We start from the raw sequence: 19,862 nt of genomic DNA, 5'->3' as shown, positions 1-19,862 counted from the left end.
GCATGCTTGAAGGAACAAACACCATTGCTAAATACTATGGCTGTTTTGATGCTATTTTCAATTGGGACAAAAAATCTCTTCTTCCATGCTTTGGCTTCTCCAGTGTAAGCACAACACAGAAAAAACAGTGGAATCTTCTCCATAAAAATACGTGGCTCAGTTAAAACAGCTCCTAATCATTCATCTCCAGGGATACACATCCAAGAGCACAGGGAAGTGGGATCTTTTCAGTAAGGAAAACAAGTTTCAGGGTTTTTTTTCCATGTTCATTTTTCCCTAAGCATTTCCTCAATAACGTGAATACTAGCTATTCTTATACCTTTCCCAGACCACAAAAAAAAAAAAAGAAAAAAAAAGAAAAAAAAAGGGCAAAACAAAAGCCAAACAAAATACAGGAGGAATTGCCAGGAATGAGGAGTGCAATCTTATTTCCATGTTTCTCTAATAGATTAGTAATTTGTTGGCAGTGGCTTTGACAGAAAACAGATGGATGCAGCATTAAACACAATGAATGCAGCAGATGCTAGGCCAGCCCACATCAGCTGGACGTGTCAGGCAGCCAAGTCCAAGAGCCCACACTTTTCAAGTGGGTACAAGCCTGGCAACAGCGACTGTACAATACTACTGAACAACTCCTCCCATCCGTATCTGAGGGAGTTTTGATTCCAACTCCCCTTCAGCAGAGTAGAATTGTACCCAGAGAGATGACATCGCAAATGCATGAGAAAAGCAAAGTGGTAACTGGAATCAGGAAGGGAAAAAAAAAATGAAGATAAAATATAAAAAAAAGCCGACTAACAACCTGCCAAAGGCAGATGTTCATACTTACTGCTGGAACTCTGGTCCACTTTGTCCAGGTTTGCTGAACAAAGTGCTCTGACATCTTGCCATTTCTAGGCAAGCTGGAAAGAGGGAAATTTGAGAACTACCAAAGTTTTGCGCTCTGCTTTAGAGACATAGGTCAGATTCACAGTATTAAAAATAGTATCTTAAAGATATTTTAAGGCCTTTTTACATATGCATTTAACCGTAAAGTTTTTCTTGTATGGACAATTTAAATGTATTGTTCTGAATTCCTCTGAAACTATTTTACCTAAGAGACTGAAGCAGGTACAGCTGATATTTAAATCTTAACTCCACAGGCTGCTGCATACGTGGGTCTGGATTTGGAGGTCCAGACTCGCAAGACGCTTAGGGCATCTCATCCTTAAGATGCTACCACTTTAATTAAAATCTAGGATTAAAACCAGTGGGAGCTAGATAGCAAAGTGCTTTTGTGGAATGAGTCTAACAGTAAAGGTTATAAAGCACAAATATTTAATCCGTATTAGTTTACCGTAAACAAAAGGGAATTTAACTCACTGTGAATTTCTGGGCTTGTGGTTCAAACATATCCAGTAGTGATTTCTCTCTTTGTTATACCCAAACAGAACAGTTATACTGCTGAATTGAGTAAGAGAAGTTAGGGAGACAGGATGTATTTCTGAACACATTTTACTGATCCACTGGGAGTTTTTCTCTGCCCCAGTCTTAAAAGACCCAACTGACTACAACATCTGACTGCTCTCCCGAGCACATTTAAGAGACACTTTGCTGTGGCAGTGGTTTGATGCTCAGGTCATAGACCAGGGCTTCACTAGCCCCCAGGCTAGATGTTGTCCAAATACAAACCAAAGAGACTGTTTCTTCCAGTAACAACTTCTATTCTTGCTCTGCCTTTTTTTTAATTTTTTCATTCTTAGGAAAATGCTGGGATTTAATACAGAAATAAAACCAATGCTCTGTTCTGCATGCTCCTGTGTTGTATCACAGGCACGCAGAACAGTGGAGCCAAAGCCATTTTTTATTTTTGCAGGAAATGGCTTCACAGGATTGGACTAAGTCCCCAGTACAGAACTGCTTCCTGAGAAAATAGATTCTACCCTTATTCTAGATCGAAGTGTCATGTCAACACACAGAAACCAAGTAAATCAACCACATGCATGAAATGCATCATTCTGCTCTCATGAACTGGGGCCTAATTCCCCAAACCAAGCTTCCTGGTGTAGTTTTTACTATGGTGAGCAACTCCACTGCAGAGAAAGGTCAGCAGCCCTGAGCAACAGTTTTCAGGACAGCACACAGTGAAATCTTTCATTCAAACTTAAAGCTTAATGTCACAGAATGTTTTGACACATATCTGAAAATACAAGCAGTCCTGTCAACCTCAGCCTACGCTTAACAATATTCTGCAGGATGGCCCATGTGAACAAAACACAGAAAGCAAATAATACCCTTGAGAATTAATTTTGATTAAGAATTTAAGAACTTGGTGGCAACCCAGATAATATTTAATATAATTGTTATTTTGTCAATAACAGGTAAACAGGGTAACATTATTATATATTCATCATGGCTGGCATACAATTGTGCTTTGTAAGAGGGTATGTTAAGAGTTGCAATTACAGATTACTTTCATGAAAAATGAAAAATGCTATTAAAAACTTATATCCAGGTAAATATCACCACCTTCATCCCCACAATTTATTAATGGTTGCATTAGCCTGATGAAAACATAGTGCTCTTCTGCTCTAACTGTTACCTGTAGAGCTGAAAGTCTGCAGGGCCCTAATTTTATGATGACCAGTGCAGAGCATCACCTGTACTCTCCAAGAGCTGGCGGAAGAACACGCTTTTCATCCAGACCCTTCTGAAATGGCCTGTTAATGACAATGATGCTCATTTTCTTCCTGCCCCTCAAGTTCACTTTTTAATAGCCGTTTCTTCCTGACCGCGACCCATAAAATCATTACATAGGCACTTTCATCCTCAGAGGGAGGAAAAGAACTGCTGAACTCAAGCAAAAAAGAAAGTAGTATTCAGCGTGTTACTTAAATGCATTGATTTAGTACAAAACCCTTTCCATTCAATCAGTGTGGATGGCTAATGTTTTACTGCACTTGACACCCACTATTCCCATGGTTCGGAATCTCAGCAGCAGCAGTACAGCTGGACGTCAGAACAGCACATCATAAATCCACTGGATTTTTACCAGTTAAGCTAGTTGCTCACTGAGCAGATAAAAATAAGCACTTGGACAGCATTTTATGGCCACAAAATGCTTTCCAAATAAAAGGAAAGCACCAGTCAACTGGAGTTAGGTAATTAATCTTCACACATGGCTATAAGGCATTACTGGCCCCGTTTTACAGTTAAGGAAAACTAAGCAGAGAAATGAATCTACTTGCCTAAGTTGAAAGGTGGTGTAAAAGGCAGAGCCAAAATTAGAAACTGGGAAATCTTGGCTTGTAGCCCTGTTCTTAGAACACTACAACAAACGCTACCCGGAGATGAAACAGAAAGGAACACTGCGCAGGGCAGCAAGGCTCCCTGCAAACAAACATCAGAACTAGTTCTGAGAAACTCCAGAGACTAAAATAACCATCCCTGCTATCACGGGTAAGCCATCGAGCCCTTACAGAATTTCCATAGCTGGCTCCAGTCCTTTTTTGAGGGATTTAGGTAAGAAAGCAACAGTAGGAAGTGCTGAAACAGAAAAGCCTCTTTATGTACCTCTAGAGAAAATACTGCCCCTTATATATTCTGTGGCTTGACTTCAACTTCATTAAACCCCTAAACAGATGTGCACTTTATAAAGGTTATCCACTAAAAGCAAAACAATTCAAGGTTGTCCAGGGGCAGAAATTGCGTATTCTATTTTTGTTTTAGTCCTCCAACGAGTCTGTCAAACAAGCAAAATAAAAGGAACCGTCTCTCTCAGTCTGAAGGATTAGTTAAGATTCACAAACCGTATGCATTAGAGCTCCATATGATATTCCCACAGTAGCCACTGTATTATTATGCTCGTTAGAAGACTTTAACCCTCAGAGTCGCCACGCAATTTCAGATTGGCCCTGGGATTTCATCTAAGAAAAGACGACCTATTTTGGGATCGGTGTTGTGACCCTTATTCCATGCTTGGTCAAACGTGACCTTGTCACCAAGATGACATGCTTTGGCTCCTAAACAATGGCCCTGGCAATGCAACAAGGCAATGCATCATTTCCTTGCCCAATTTAAGGTCACTATTTTTATACAGAGAAAGGTGCTAGTAACAGAAGCAACTTCTTCCACAAGGTGCAGCCGCACCTCTGGATGACAGCTTTGATGGTTTAGGGGTTTTAGGGGTTTTTCTGGGGGGATGGGGGGGGTGTTGTGTCCGTGTTTTTTGGGTTTTGTTTTTGTTTTTAAGAAACCACATACCTACATACATACACGAAACTTATGTATTATCGAAATAATAATAAAAAACCCTATCATATGTACTACCAGCAAGCATTTTACCTTGTGGCCCATACTGGCTCATCTGAGGCCCGTAAGTACCACTTGAATTACTCTGCTGAAAGCTACCAATTCCAGGATGCACTTGGCCTCCAGGTGAGGGATGTGGTGACATGGAAGGTCCAGTTTGCTGAGGTCCATACTGTGACATTTGGGGGTTCCTCTGTATGCCTGCCATAAAACCTAAGGGGAAAAAAGCACAAAGCAAAAATTAATATTCAAGTAACCATTCTTTATTTAAGAAATCTTTGACATTAAAAAAAATCACCCCTTTTTAGTTATTTTCAGTCTAAAGATACGCAGAAAACTGCTATTGTTCATAGGAACAGAAACAAACACATCTCCAAGTCAGCAAAGTTATCTCAACAACCAAAATCTTTATATAAAGCTCAAAAACTTTTACTTGTCGAAGAAAGAACAGGGCAGTCCTGCTTGGTTACAAAGAGCTGCTGATTTTAAAATTAAAACAATCTTGAGGAAAAAGAATTAAAGACAATTATCTGTACTTCCTGTAAGTAGTAGGGAATTTGCCTGATGACTTTTGGTGGGAGTATCATAACTCCCAAAATTATATGTTGCTACCAAAATGCATTACTTGAGCATATAGAAATCCACTGTAAATATTCCTATCGCCCACAAACTCTCCACAACTGAAATTTCCCTTTATGTGAAGAGTGGTCATATCAGCAGGGAAAAAAAAAAAAAAGTCATTTTGGTATGTATTTGTGCTCTAGATCTGCTTTCTGGTCTGCTCCCAGCACACCTGTATTGCATCCTCTCCCTTTTTCTCTTTTGTAAGTGTATTAATGAATCCCAATTTAATTTAAGGTTCAAAAGCTGCAGCAAGAGACCTAGTGAAATGCTATAAAATCTAGAAGCTTCATATAAAGGAACAGAACAAAGCCTATTAAATGAGAGGAGAAGAGGGTTTTGTGGTGGGGTTTTTTAAGTTTTCATGAACTGGGAAAAAGCCTGCAATCCAGTCTGTGCAATGTCTATGCTGGTTTTCTAACATTTTGCCCTGCAAGGTTTTAGTGCTGCTCCCAGCGTCGAAGCGGATGTGCTGAGGAGACAGAGAGCGAGGGTTTTTTTTCCTTATATCCGGAGGAAATCTGCTTTCTTTTCTGTTCTCCTTGCATATTAAATTTCATCTTCACATTTCTCTGCCAGGCAAAATGTGAGCGTGCTAAAGGACAGCATTTGCTCCGCTGCAGCAGCGGCCCGCGAGGCTGCGGGCGGCTCACCCGTGCCCGCTGAGGCGGCAGATACGGAGCACTGCTGCCCAGCGGGCCAACGTGCACGACGCGCAAGTCCGCGTTTTGGCGCACCCTGCAACTCATTCAGGCACCCGCACTTTGAGCTGAGGCCGCACAGAGCTGAAGCATTATTTATGAGAGGTGCCCGTTTCTGCTCCCCTCTACTAATTCCAGTGGCGTGCCTGGGGGGAGGCGTGAAGCTGAAAGCCAAGAAACACCTCAGCTGGCAGCGTTAATTACACCTTCCTCTACACGAGGGAGGGAACAGAGGAAAGGCAAGAGCAAAAACCCCTGACAGTGAGTGGACAGCTGGAAGCTGCTGAAGCAAAGATCAGAAAAAGAGAGAAAAGGGGAGAGAAAGGCAAAGACGAGTTGTAAAGACAGACAGAAATGGGTGACAAGAGGAGAGAGAGGTGGCAGAGGGATGACTCTCCCAAAGGGCCAGGCTGTCCTCCCACTGGTTAGCATCAAACATCACAAGGACCAAACGCTCAATGACTGATTAATGAGAAGCAATTCTTTCTGAGCCACATATAGACACATGATCAAACTCATGACCGAAGACACTGAGGTGCTACAGCTCTCACGACCAGGTAGCTCAGGGGTGTCTCTGTGGGAACCACAGCTCAAACAAACATGTCTTGAACTGAAAAGAATATGTTTCTCATCCTGGCACTGCTGACACGGTAGGTGGCAGTGGGTGAGCAACCTTCCCACCTTTCTGTGGGTCAGCCTCCCTGTTTGTACACTGATGACAAAGCACTGTACAGAAGGGGACAGCATTCGAGATGTAGAAATGAAAGGTGGTGTGCACTTTACCAGAGGCCAGGCTTTGAGTACAAACACATGTAAACGGTTTTTAAGTGCCCCGCAAACCTTTGCTAGATAGCATACTTATCCATCCTCTAAAACCCTGCCAGAGAGAGAAACAAAATGCCACAGGTAGTAAGGAGAGAAACTGGGAGCTGAGATGATCTTGCACCCCCTTGCGCCCAGACTTTTGTGCAAGCCCCAGGACAAGGTATTTGATTACACCTGAACTCCAAAGTCAGAGCCTGGCACCTGCTCTGGAGGAATCTGGACCACACGCACTAGCATGCAGCACGGGAAATAACCAACAGCGAAGTGGGGGCTTGGAAACCGGCCTGTACTGGTTGGAAAACTCAATGCTTCTGCAAAGAAAAGCTTGTATGACTATCTCCACTTAGCTCTATTTTCAAACAGACACCTCGATCTTTAAAACAGTTCCACTCCGCGCACAAATCTTATTACAAAGCCTGTGTCTTCTGCCGACAGTGCTGTAACTAATTTAGAAACCTAATACAATCGTATGTCTGTATGAAATAAATGCTTGCATTCCCAACACACATACACCATATATATCACACTCGTGGGATCTATTTAAATGAAAAATTTTGTACTGGCCACACTAAGTTTTTTATTATAAAGATAGTAAAGCTGTTCCTCTATCTAGTATAGAAGTGAGGGTTTTCTGTTCACTGTGGGCCTTTTAATCTATACGAGATAACTTTCCAAACATTGTGTTAGTGATAAAGGTTTTTCAGCCCAGTTATTATTGCAGGCAGTACTTTTCTTAACACCACGAGGATGGATGCCACGTTGAAAAGCTATGGTTTGCATGGGTTGTAGTGATTTTCAGCACCAATGCAGAGGGACTGCTGGTTGTTTAATGGAAAACATGGGCTAAAGTCTAATGGAGGACATGAAGAACATTGGTTTTAGCCAGCTCTGCTGTTGTCAGAAGGGGTCCTGGTGGGACTAGAGCAATAAGTGAAATAAATGTTTCCACTCTTCTTCAGGAAGCTTCTCCTAATCCGTTTCTGATGGTGTGGAGTGGACTGGGTGGCTATGTGTACAGCCATAAATAGAATGACCAGGTCTATTCCCTGGCCTGGAGACCGGTGTGGCATGCTCATCTCCACCCAGCTAAACCTTCCTACTCAGTCCTGGTAGTCTCCTCTGTGCAGTCTCTTGTGCTGGCTTTTCCACATCCTGGGCTGCAGCTCAGGGAATGCTCACAGGCATCGGCCAAAATCATTCTGTGGGGGCAAGCCCATAATTCAACGGCAGAGGTAACTGTGTGATACTAGTCAAACTCATGCTCTGGCCTTAGTTTACAGAGATGCTGATTAACACGAGAACGGAACAGACTCCTTAATAGCTTTTGATGTGAGGCATGAGTTTCACCATCCCAGAAGGTATGAGGTTCCTCCCAAATGAGGTTGGCTTTGCTATCTTCTCTTGATAATGGACAGGTAAAAGAGCTAAGGAAAAGGAAGCTTGAAATTCAGGAGTAGTATCTGAGCCACATTATCTTCTACCACTGTCTGTATGGTATGTTGAAGCATGGCCTTAAAACAGAACACGCTCCAACTTCACAGTAGAGGAGTCATTTCAGCTATAGACGTGATGTGGAGAAGGTGGCAAGATCAGGTTCTTACTCTGATCTGGATTCCATTAAAACAAAGAGGAGTCTATCCTCATCCACCTCTGTGAGAAGCCAGTGAATGGTCCAAGATCAATGCATGAGTTTAAAGCGTTTCAAATATTTGCATCAGATGTCTTAGAGACCAAAGCAGTTCCGTTATCATTCTTGCATCATAAAGAGAAAACAAGATCAATTCTAGAAATCTTATCAGAAATGAAAGGGAGCAGCTGGCATGCATTCATTTTTCCGTATTTACACACATTTCCCCTAGCGTTCAACTTCATTTTATAACTGATACAATAAGAAATACATTTTCTTCCAGAAAATTAGATATAAGGTGAAGTTTGCTTTTGTAAAGAAGGGAAGTCGGATTACATTAGAGCTGCACTGGAGTAAAGGTGGTGGAGTGATTAAACATCCAGACTGCATCTGACGTGCCAACCTCTGTGACAACAAGGTGGGTTTTTTGTCTTTTAAATAAAATGCTAGGAAACAGCTATGAGTTAAGACTTTAAAAACTGCAATGGCAACATGCTCATCAATGAACAGATCTACTTCCTTCCCTTAATATTAGTGATAAAAGAGGCTTTACTTGCCATCTCAACTAGAGATTACTGACCGAAAAAACACTTGAAGAGTCATTTTGGCAAACTAAGCTATTTCAGGAGTAGCTGAATAAAGTGAGGCTGCCAGAAATATTCTCTTGCATTTTAGTTATTTTTTATACTACATTTATTCACCTAAAGAATGACTGTCTCTAAAACTCCATTTAAAATTGTAGAATACTCTGTGCATTTTTTTAGTTCTAAATGAAAGAGTAGCGTACAATTAACAATTTGCACACTGTAACTATAACAGAGTATGTTTGCATGTTCAAATAGAACATACACACAAGGTTTAAAAATGGCCAGGTAGCAGCATACTTTTCTTCCTCTTTAGCAAAATACAGAGGAAAAAGTATAAAATGGGTAACGCTTATGATAAAAGCGTTTCTGCTCCTTTGAAAAAGGAAAAGACAAAGATGAAGCTTCTGTTGTTCTATATAGTACTAACATCTGGCAACATACATCATACAGCTAATACCATTTATGTTGTCTGTAAATACATTTAAAATCTTGGTTTTCCCTTATGCACATGTATACACAAAACAGATAAACAAGTTACTAAAGCTTCATGAAATTATGCACAAAGCTTGTCTTAATTGCATCTGTACACTAACCAATACAAAACCATCTCTTTGTTGAATACTATCTCCTTAGCACTACCCCTGAAAAAGACCCACTGAACATGCTGGGAGTTGGTGTAGAACCCGAGATGGATTCTTTTGATATTTTAAAGTCCTGGCCTGAAAATGAAAAACCCTTCCAGGAAAGCAGGAGCTCAAGCACAAAAGAAGTGACTGCAAAGTAACAAATGATTGCATATCAGCTGATGGACAGCAACTGTCTGCTGGCACACACTTAACCCGCGGTCAATGAGAGGTCTTCTGATTTAGCCAGGAGTACCGCATCGATTTTCATGAACGAATTATACCTGCAAACACATGGAACACTTACTCATTTTAAGCTCAGGAAAACTTTGTGTTAACAGCGATAGCAGATCATCAGTAAATTACAATTTGATAAATAAAAACCAGTGAAAGATACAACTTGCAACAGGACTTTGAAAAAAGAACTTGCGTAAGAAAAAATACCTCAGGCTATCACTCTCTTTAGAGGCATGCTTAGTGACAGCATGGGACCAAAACAACTGAGGAACCCTTCTGAGTAAGGAATAAGGAAGTCCCCCTTGTTCAAGGGCAGAAGGGGCTAGACATGCTTATTACTCTGAAAACCACAGAATGAGAGAAGCAGGAACAGATTGGATGCATTCACTAATCATCAAATAATTAGAGAAAAATAATGTAAAATTCTCTGCTTACAAATCAGCTCAAAAATTAAATACACGAAAATCTATTTTCCACTACCTATAAAGTAAAATCACACAAATTTCCAGTGCTTGGTATGTTAGCAAGGCACTGCCCGGCACCCTTGAGAAAAAAAGCAAATGTTTGCACACCCATTGACACAGTTTTTGGCAGACTTTCCTTCCTCAGACAGCCGTCTGGGTTGTATTCACTATCTCAGGATTTTCACCAGAGAATACAACAGCATTGAGATGGATCTAAAGCTGTGACTGCCAAACATAGCTCATCCATGGCTAAACAACAGTGAGACAGAAGTGGCAGGGTAAAGACAAAAAAAAGCCCCAATATTCTGTGCAGTAGATATAATAACAATTTGGCAACCTGTTAGCATGGCAGGATGCTACTCAACCCAACTGAAGTTCTCTGAGCCACAGTAACAGTGACATGGCTTCCCTTTGGTACCCGGACAATTCATTTTCACACTGACATCTCCCAATACCTGCAGAACAACCACCACATTTCTTCACACCCCTTCAACAAAGGCTGTTTCTTTGCTTATGTGAAACAGAAGTTATGGAAAACATCACCTTAGCAAAACTGGGGATTCCTGCAAAGATGACTGCAGTATTTCTCATTTTCACAAAAGGATCAATATTCTTTTTAAGAAAAAGCACTGGATTGGTTTTATTTTTCTATAAAAGTATTTTCTTATTATGTTTTAATATCTATCTTATAGTGTCCTCAGTGTTTATTTGTCTGACTGCTTCTCTTCACAATGTGAATAGCTTTGGGCAAGATGGAAACTAATGACCTAGCTAAGACTTTAACCCAGACCCCCCAGTGTTTTACCAGCTGTGCTATTAGGTTAACTGGCTGAATCTCCTCTGCTTTTCTCTCTGATATTACAAAACCCCGTCTATGTATAGCATGCAATAATGTTTAAATTTTTCCCACCCCTAAACCTCCCTCTGCTACTGCCTAGCCTTGAAATTCATATAATCTATCACTGATAAATTAGAATCTGGGGAAGGATCAGACAGATTACCCAGATGGTAGCTGGGGAAGAAATATCCAACCTTTCCTAATGAAAACCTTGCGTAATGCTCTCTCATGTAAATTTTAAGTGCTATACTGAGAGCAGAGAAGGAAAGACATTTGTAGAGATATTGATGTACAGACAGAACAAAACAACATTGCCCATCCACCATCTTACACATAATTTGTTACTGTAACGCTCCTTACGGAAGATGCTTTCACTACGGTGCTTGGAAAATCAGGGTAGTGGTAGCAGCACAAAAGCACCCCACCCTGCCCTCCCAACTGCCCCCGAAGCGAATCCTCAGTTTCAGTAGGTAGCCTGGGATGCTGGAATTAATCTGAGCAGCTACATGAAAGACCTGAGGAGTCTGTCTGCTTTATACAACCAACATTTGTCTGTGTTTCCCTAATAACATGCATACTTATGAAAATCGTGGAGGAGAGCAAAGAAGGAACGGCAGTTTTCAGTGTGTAATGTGCAAGGCCTGCAGGCTTAATGGTCTAAATTCCAGGTCTGAAAAATGTACCCTCCCTGGTGACTCCTGTTCAAAGGTTCCATGGAACAAGTCAGATCTTTCTTTTCATGAAGTAAATATATTGAATACCATGAGATATACACAGATTTTGTGTACAAGACTAAAATATACACGATGTGTCTTTTCTGTCTCGCAGACACGTAAAATGCCTTCATCTCAGTCTTCTTATTTTACCATAATTTATGATTTGACTGATTTTTCCCTTCCTTGATTTGCAGCTGTTCCCTGATGAGTGTTTATTCTGCAGCCTTTTGGGATGGAAGGCACTATCCAGTGTAGGCTATTAATATATACATTATATAGATTTCAGCTCACTGCCCTATATATTAACTTAAAAAGACATACAGGGTCTTAGATCATAATTTCCTTATTTTCAGAGAAGCTTCATAAAAAGGTTAACTTGGCTACTGAGGGAGCAGAGTGTCCTGGAAATGATGGTGCTGTTGAACAGGCAGACCACAGGCAGCTCCCAGTTTATAAGCCATGATGGGAAGCTGTCCCAGGGATAGGGATCATACCCACTAACTTTACATTGAGCCTGGTGACAGGAACACCGACTGTCACTTTGTCAACTTCTTCATCAGCAGCTGCTGGTGGCTTATCTCACTGCCTGAGCCCAGGGGCAGGGAATCTGATGGCTGCCTTAATGAAGTCAGTGGAAACTTTTCTATTGAGATGTCTCTCTGCTGGCAACTATATAAACTCTCTCAGAATAATTCAATTCTGCTCCCTAATTTCAAAAAGAGAATCCCCAATTTAGTTTAAAAATGAAATAAAAGATTCATCCCCAAGTATAACAAGATTTAACATCAGCAAGAAGAAAGCAATGACCAGCTGCTAGTATACAAAATTTATGTGGGATACCTGACCCTCGGGTTCAATTGTACAGATATTTTTATCTACTTTGAATCCTACTTCTGCAGTTTTGCTCTCTCTCAGTGTGTCCTAATGCATGCAAATCACACCCTTTCCTCCTTTGGTTCTTCTTGCAGGTGGCCAATAGTGCTGCATATTTAGTGTAGGCCACAACTAATCAGATCAACCTAAAGCTGAGACTGACTGGTGTAAGCTTGAAATCCAAGTACAGTCTGAAACCAGCATCCTGAAATGGCAACTGATTTCTTTAGGAATTAACCTGGTTTGGCACAGTAACACAATTTCTAATCCTTTCAGCCAAGAAAAGCAGGTCTTCCTGCAGTGCTTGAGCAACAGACACAAAACTAGACACTCCCACAACTCAGAGTAAAAACCAGTAACCTTTTATCCCAAAGATCTTGATTACTAATCAAAGCAGACATACTGTAACTTTGCGTTGCTACATGTTGTAGTACAATACAAACAGGGAGAAAAATGAGGGTCTTGGGTGCTACTGCAATTAAAATAGCCAAGAAAAACAGTGTAAATACATATAAAAAACCTGCCCATCAGATCAGCACTGCATTTCGGTCCACTTCCAGTTTTACACTCAAATTAAAAACACAGTAGTAAAAAACCAACGATGGCCTGAGCCTTTTAAAAAAGTGCTGATGAATTTAGTGCTCACCAAACTGAGAAACTAACATTTTGAGTCACCGAGGTTTAGTGCACAGCTCTACTGTGTGGCTCTGCCTCCACAAACAGATCATGTTCCTATTTCACCCTGTGACTTGAGATGAAAAAGGTACGTTTTACAGAGTCAGAGTGACAGTGTCAACTAAAACCCGCTTCTCCTCCCTACATGACACACTTTTCTGGCTGTTGAGGGCACAATTCCTCTAACCCCAGTTTTCTGGACATGAAGATTTCCTCCCAGCCTGGCACGTTGTTCCTGCATTCCAGCTGGAGCTCAGCTCCTCTGCACTGACCCACTTGGAGATCGCTATGTGCAGGAGAGGCACTCAAACGTACCTGTGGCTTTGCACTCAGTGCATGTCTCAAGCATCTTTCTTTAAGAGCCTGAAACACTTCAGTCTACATCAAGTAAACTTATTACCAAGTCTGATTTAACCTTAAGTGGTGTCATCGTTAACATGGCAAGCAGAAGAATTTTAATGACAAGAATCATTTTATTCTCTAGCTCCTCAGTGCTCTGAATAGACCCCCAATCCCCAAATGAGAGCAAAAAATGTATTCTCAGGAAAAAAGTCTTTTTAAGATCTAAAAGCAAACTACTGTATCCTTTTTTGTTGCAATAAGAATTCTTTGATCTATTTTCTTCCTTCTGGTTTCTTTTTTTAAGAGGAAAATAGATTTCAGGGAAAAGAATCTCTACCATCAAATGTCAGTATTAAGCCATAAATCTGATCAGGAATTGTAGGTGCAAAACACCTGATTGGTATTCAGTGTCTTCCACACAAGCACAAACGTTTATATTTTGTTAAAGGAAAATACATGACACTGGAATTTATGTCATGACTGTGTACAAATAAGCACGCCCAGAAAACAGTTAAAGGGGAGAAAAATACCTACATGAAATCTAATGGGCAAATTAGGAAATTGTAGTTACAGGAATTTAGTTGCTATTTAGTGTTTATAGGGAAGCACAAAGAGAACATCAAAATGCCTGATCACATCCCATCTGTTACTACCTCTTGCTGGATAACATCTTGGCTGCCAAAAAAGCTATTTAGATTTACTACATTGCAGCTACTGATAAATATCACTTCTGTGAAGATTTAATTCTAAGTAAGGACTAGATCTGAGGATAAAGCTTACAAGCAGTTGTGTCAAAAAGATCCAAATTCTGCTTAGTGTAACACCTGTACTCCCTACGAGCCTGCAGCTCCTCACTCCCTGTCCCTGCCTGTGATACCTTAGAGCACACAACTGTGCAACAATCCTCAAAAGCTGGATCATGTCAAGAACAGAAAGAAATAAAGATAGAACGGAAAGCATGACATAAAAAAGAAAAACGGAGAGGTACTGGGAGGAGGTGACGGAGAAGAGGAAGGCTACTATTCAACAATTTCGGAGGTGCTTATTCCAGGCACTTTCCACATAGATCTGACAGGCACAGAATGGTGCCATGAAACTGCCTCCAGCAATGGAATACATTTTCCAGCATATCACAGCAGCTGCAACAGCATCAATTCTGCTTGCAATCCATGTCCAAACAGAAAAGTTCTCAGTGGTCCTATTTCAGCATATCTCAAGGACTAATTAAATCCTCATTACTATCTTCTAATTATTCCAGTGCTCTGGGATTTCACTGAGCAAGTCCCCAATGGTGCATTAGATGAAAAGGGTTAAATAACCTGTGTTGATTTTGAGACTCTAGATCTATTTCAGACCTTTAGCATATCATCAGCATTATCATGAATATTTAACTACGTACCGCTGTGAAAATTATAAGGGGAAAACAATTAAAGATTTTTAAAAAATTAATTCTGACCCATATACATTTGCACTAATAAATAAGGCTTCTTTAAGTATCCCCATTATGAGAGTGCTTGCTAGAGTAATAACGTGAAGTCATTAACTGTTTCCATTAAATTCAATGGTTTTCAGGAGCTCCCAATTCACTATTTTAATACAAGACTGAAACCCGACATGTACATACCCAACCGCATAAGCATGAGAAATACTAGTTAAAAGCAGGTAAGTCTTCTAAGCTCTTTCAAGATTAGGTAAGGAAACATTCATTTCTGCCCATTTCAACATTATTACGACACATCTCCTCCTACTATCATTTGCGTAGGATAGTATTTATGAACGCAGACAGACATCTCCATTAGCTTACAGAAGTGGGAGTATAAGCTAATGGCCAGGACAGAAGGCTTCTTTTTCACTTCGCAGCTTTCAGGGGATCAGTTTGGATATGCTGGGTTTTTATTTGATCCAGACAAATAACTTCTTACCCACTGAGCAGTTCTGGCTACGAAGCACATCCTCAAAGTGAGGCTTCCAAAATCCAAACAAATGAGATAAATAGGTACAGCTGAATATAGGAAACTCAAGCAACTGTGTATCTCAATTATCTGCCAAATGGTTATGACAGCTGTGGTATCACCACTGCCCTACCCCTGGGGGCTGATGTAACCGAAGTTTATAAAGCACTTTGACTTCAACAAACACGAAAAATCAAACCCTACTTTCAATCATAGTAAAGTCTGGAGTAGCTACATCAGAAACAAAGAGCAAAACATGAATCCCCCTTCCACCACCCCCGCCAAAGCACAGCAAGTTTCAATGACTAGCTTAATTAGTCATGACTACATTTTCATGTGGTGTCCCTAAGTAAAGGATTCAGCAGCAGTTCAATGCAGCGCAGGTGAGTGGCCACAGCCACTCCTACTTCTCCAAGAGACTTCTGATCCCAGTCCTGCACAGCCTGCTCCCTCTGTCTCCAGAGCTTTCTGGGTCCAACAGTCCATTAAGTTGTAGGGGAACTTACTTCAAGTCCCAGTACTTTCAAAGATGGAGGTTATGCACATGAAAGTACATGAATTTCTTATTGCCTAGGTAGGCAATGTGTGTTGGTAGAACTGGAAAAGTTTCACTGATGGGCTATCAAACACAGAAGCCAGTTACTGAATCTGGGACGAGAACAGAAGTGGGCTGCCTAGAATAGCATGCTCCATTTATGCTGACCCAGGTCCCAATGTCCTACAGCTTGAGCAGGACATGAAAAATTTTCAGATTATTTTTAAAAAGCAAGCATTTTAATGCTTGTTACAAAAAGTATGAATTAAGATATACAAAAAGCAAGCTGAAGAGCACACACGCACACACAAAAGTCCCCCAAGAAATTCCTATTACTGTACATATGTACATACGTTACCACTCCCCTCCTCCCACACACAGAACGTACATGTAAAAATATGCTCATTGCTTCACGCTGCACTGTATGACAGGGGATGTATAGTCTTAGGCAGGCAAACATAAAATTCCCAGCTGGGTGCTGAGTAACCAGGGAAAGTATGTGAAATATAATCAAACAATTTCATAATAAAATAAATAAGTGTAAGCTTAATGGTTCAAGGTAGTGGTTTAGCATCTAGAAGTGCTACAGCTCAGACTCCACCCGTTAATCAAGCTTCCCAGTATCTGGTAAATAACAGTATAGAGAGCAGAGGATTCTGCGTAGGAAACGATTAGTAGTTCATTCAATTCTCTCTCTAAACAAGGAAACAAATGTTATACAAAATGCTATAACAAAACAACATTACCTTATCCTATGGAGGGTCTCTGGGTATTTTGTTTTCATTCTCTTTTTTTTTTTTTTTTTTTTTTCTTTTTTTTTTTTTTTTATTTTCTTTTTTGGGAGAAAGTGTATCAGTAAGCCAAGAGTTTAAATTACTGTAACAGATGCCTATGGATCAGGTGTCCTTAGCAGCAACGATTTTCTGCTCAGGTTTTTATCAGTGAATGACAAGCACCTTCCTCGGAGTCCCCATCTCCCCCCCTCCTTCCTTCCTTCAAGTTCAGTGGAAACCAGTTCAAGCAAGCAAAGGAATCAACTAATGTAACAGCCTTTTTAAAAGGTGAAGTTTTCCATTTCAAAGGAGCCTCTAATCAATGACAGGGCGCAAAAGGGAATGCATGCATGTTTATGCGAGTATAGCACAGACTTTAGAGAAGCTTTGGGGAACATGTTCGGCAAAATCAATATGACCTAGCTAGTTACAAATTTCATATCTGCTGCGTGAAACAAACGGACTTCTTGTACGAGCCGGGTCACAAGGATCATGCATATTACACCAGATTTTGCATAAGAAGAATGCAAAAATTGCGACACTCCCAAACACATTCTCTCTAAGAACACACCCACAATTCTCACCCTCCACACAGAGGAAGAACCAGACAAAATCAATCTGAAAATGTTATTGATCCCACTGTTGATGGCAGCCGCCTTCTCCGTTTTACTTCTGAATACCCCTCTGCCTCTCCCAGTCATGCAATGACCCCCCGTTTTGTTCTACAGCAGCAACGGAAAGGTTTGCCCGTTCCAGCTCTGTCAGACCTGCCTAACTCATCCCCCAAAGCCAGGTGAGGAACACACGCTACAGAAATAATTACTACTGGGCAGTGTGACATTTTGTGCCAAGATCCAGTTATGCCAGGAAACGCACACCTCTTTCTGGGACACTTGGGTCTTCAAAACCTCAAGCTCATCCATTCCCACTGCCTTGTGGTATTTCTGTTGGGTACTAAAGCCGTTCTTTTTTCATCTAACACATACATTACTCTGAAATTCCTTTAAGGGGAAAATAAGTCACTGCTCTAACACTGTGCTGTGTAGAAAGAACAACTGAAAAGGAAACAAAACAAACAAGTCGAATGTGGAATTCTGTGTTTCACGTTCTCATTAACCAGCATTCCTGGAGAAGCGGACATCCAATGCAGAAAACCAGCAAAAATTAAGATTCTCTCCTCTTTGTTGAGTCCTCTTAGTTCTTCCTGGGTGCTATCCCAGAAATTTGTCATTCCGTGAGTTCAACTTGTTTCACTGTGAGAAAACTTCTAGTATTTATGGTATACCCATATGGTGCTACTTGGAATATTTCTGGTAGCAAGGCATTTTAGGAGGGGCGTTTCATAAATAACTCCATGTTTATCACAGTTATCATATGTCTGTTTTGCAAGCTTGTCGCTGGCACATGTTAACCACTGCATGGACAGGATGCCCGGTTTACAGCAGTTGATCATATGTATGACCACAAGACAAAGCTGTGACAACTCTCTTTCCTGAGCTAGGGAGTAAGGAGGCAAAACGAAAACGGCTTAAAGTTTATAAATGGTAACATTAAGGAAAAAAAATGCTGTGTTTATTTTCGTGAGCGCTTGCTAGGAAGCACTGTTTTAGAACAGTGCTGTTGCCTGCAAGGTTTTCTCTTGCAAGATTTCCAAATCTTTGAACCATTTGACCTAAATAGTTGATTTCCCTTTATATTTAAAGATATTTTTATTCTAGAACTGGCTAGAGGACTAGCTATCATGTCCATGCCAAGACATCAGAGATGAGTATTTTAAGAACAGCAGCAAAACTGCAGTGCTTGTAGCTAGCACTATTTCTGTACAACTTAATTCCAAGACAGACAACGAAAAAATGAATTCTCTAAGACACGAGTCAAGTATTTACAGCGAACTGCCTTTAGACTCTGGGCATTCACTGTATTTTGAGAAAGTCTTGTTGCCAATTACATTTTGGTAAAACCTGCTATTCAATTGCTCTTTCCCCAGAGGAGGAAACCCCCGGAGCCTTTTACAATGAGACTGCCGTTATTTTCCCTGGGAAAAGAAAAGAAATACGAAGAAATCTCACATTGCTAATGTGTGACTTAAAATGAAGGCTGCATTTGGCACCAACTAAAAAAAGCCCCCAAACCTAACAAACCTCGGTCCTGTGGCATTGGTGACTGGCTCAGGGCAGGGTGGGAGCTGGATTCTGACTGGCTGCCAGGAGGCTGTGGCGGCATCTGACTGCCTGTAACACAGAGAAAAAAGGGAAAACAGACTTGCTTTTAACATTGCAATGCACAAAACTAACTCTTGCTGCATTTTTCAACCACTGAACGTCAAAGAAAGTACCAGGCGTATAAGCTAAAGACAAAGCTCAACAGGTCTAGGGTTTTTTCAGGTTTTTTCTTCTTTTTCCTTTTTTTTTTTTTTTTGAAACCCCTGGAGGAAACATGCATAAACATATTTAGCAACAGGCATGGCGAAATGTTCAATTTCGCATTGAGTAAGTTCCCAACCTCACCGACATGATCCAATTTATAGCTGCAAATCTCCTGACACATATTTCTGTTACAGAGTTTAAGAAAATCCAAGTCTGCTGAACAATAGGGCTCATCCTGCAGAGCTTAAACTGGCCTCCAGCCAGGCAGACATAAACTGCTGCCAACAATATTACCAATGAAAAATTCAGTCAATACAAAAATTACTAACAACAACAGTTTAAACAATCTTTCAATGAATCAGTGGTTTTAATATTATTTGAATGTCCCTGTAGAACATGGGAATAAAGAATACCATGTAGGTGTACGTGGTGGAAATGAAGAATGTTTGAAAGAGATCAGACAGAAAAGGTGTATCTTACTATTCAAATGGAAGCAAAGGGAAGGTATTTGCTTATTAAAATATCCATCCAGAACAGACAGACCCATTTTTACGGCTTTGTTCAAAAGACACCCACACTTTATCCACTGCTAGTTTATCCACTGCTGCCTACCCACCCACTCACAGTGCTGCCTGTGAGGCTCAGGACACGCAATTTCTCCTTTCAGTATTACTGGAGAGTAAAGCAGGTGTTTATTGCACTGAAGCAAGTCGCTCCTCCGGGCCGCTATTCAACCCTGTGTCAAACAGGGAGCTCCACACCACGAGCCTCCCACCGCACAACGCCCCAGCGGCCTCGTGCCTAACAGCTAACCTGC

General features: G+C 40.9%; 1 protein-coding gene across 1 annotated transcript in view; it reads right to left on the bottom strand.

Annotated features, from left to right (window-relative positions):
* The window catches only part of LOC104492367 (AT-rich interactive domain-containing protein 1B-like), a gene marked incomplete at both ends in the record, with an annotated part of 66,651 nt that overhangs the window by 27,921 nt on the left and 18,868 nt on the right, over positions 1-19,862 (bottom strand). Inside the window, 2 exons of the mRNA XM_010134919.1 lie at positions 4,324-4,503; positions 18,821-18,910. Of these exons, the coding sequence (XP_010133221.1) occupies positions 4,324-4,503; positions 18,821-18,910 (270 nt within the window). The remainder of the gene's footprint in view (positions 1-4,323; positions 4,504-18,820; positions 18,911-19,862) is intronic.

This window comes from Buceros rhinoceros, unplaced genomic scaffold (assembly GCF_000710305.1).
Source record: "Buceros rhinoceros silvestris isolate BGI_N320 unplaced genomic scaffold, ASM71030v1 scaffold2544, whole genome shotgun sequence".
NCBI classification, from domain to species: domain Eukaryota; kingdom Metazoa; phylum Chordata; class Aves; order Bucerotiformes; family Bucerotidae; genus Buceros; species Buceros rhinoceros.
Note: the sequence above shows the minus strand (reverse complement) of the source record. Positions and strands in the feature narration are given on the sequence as shown.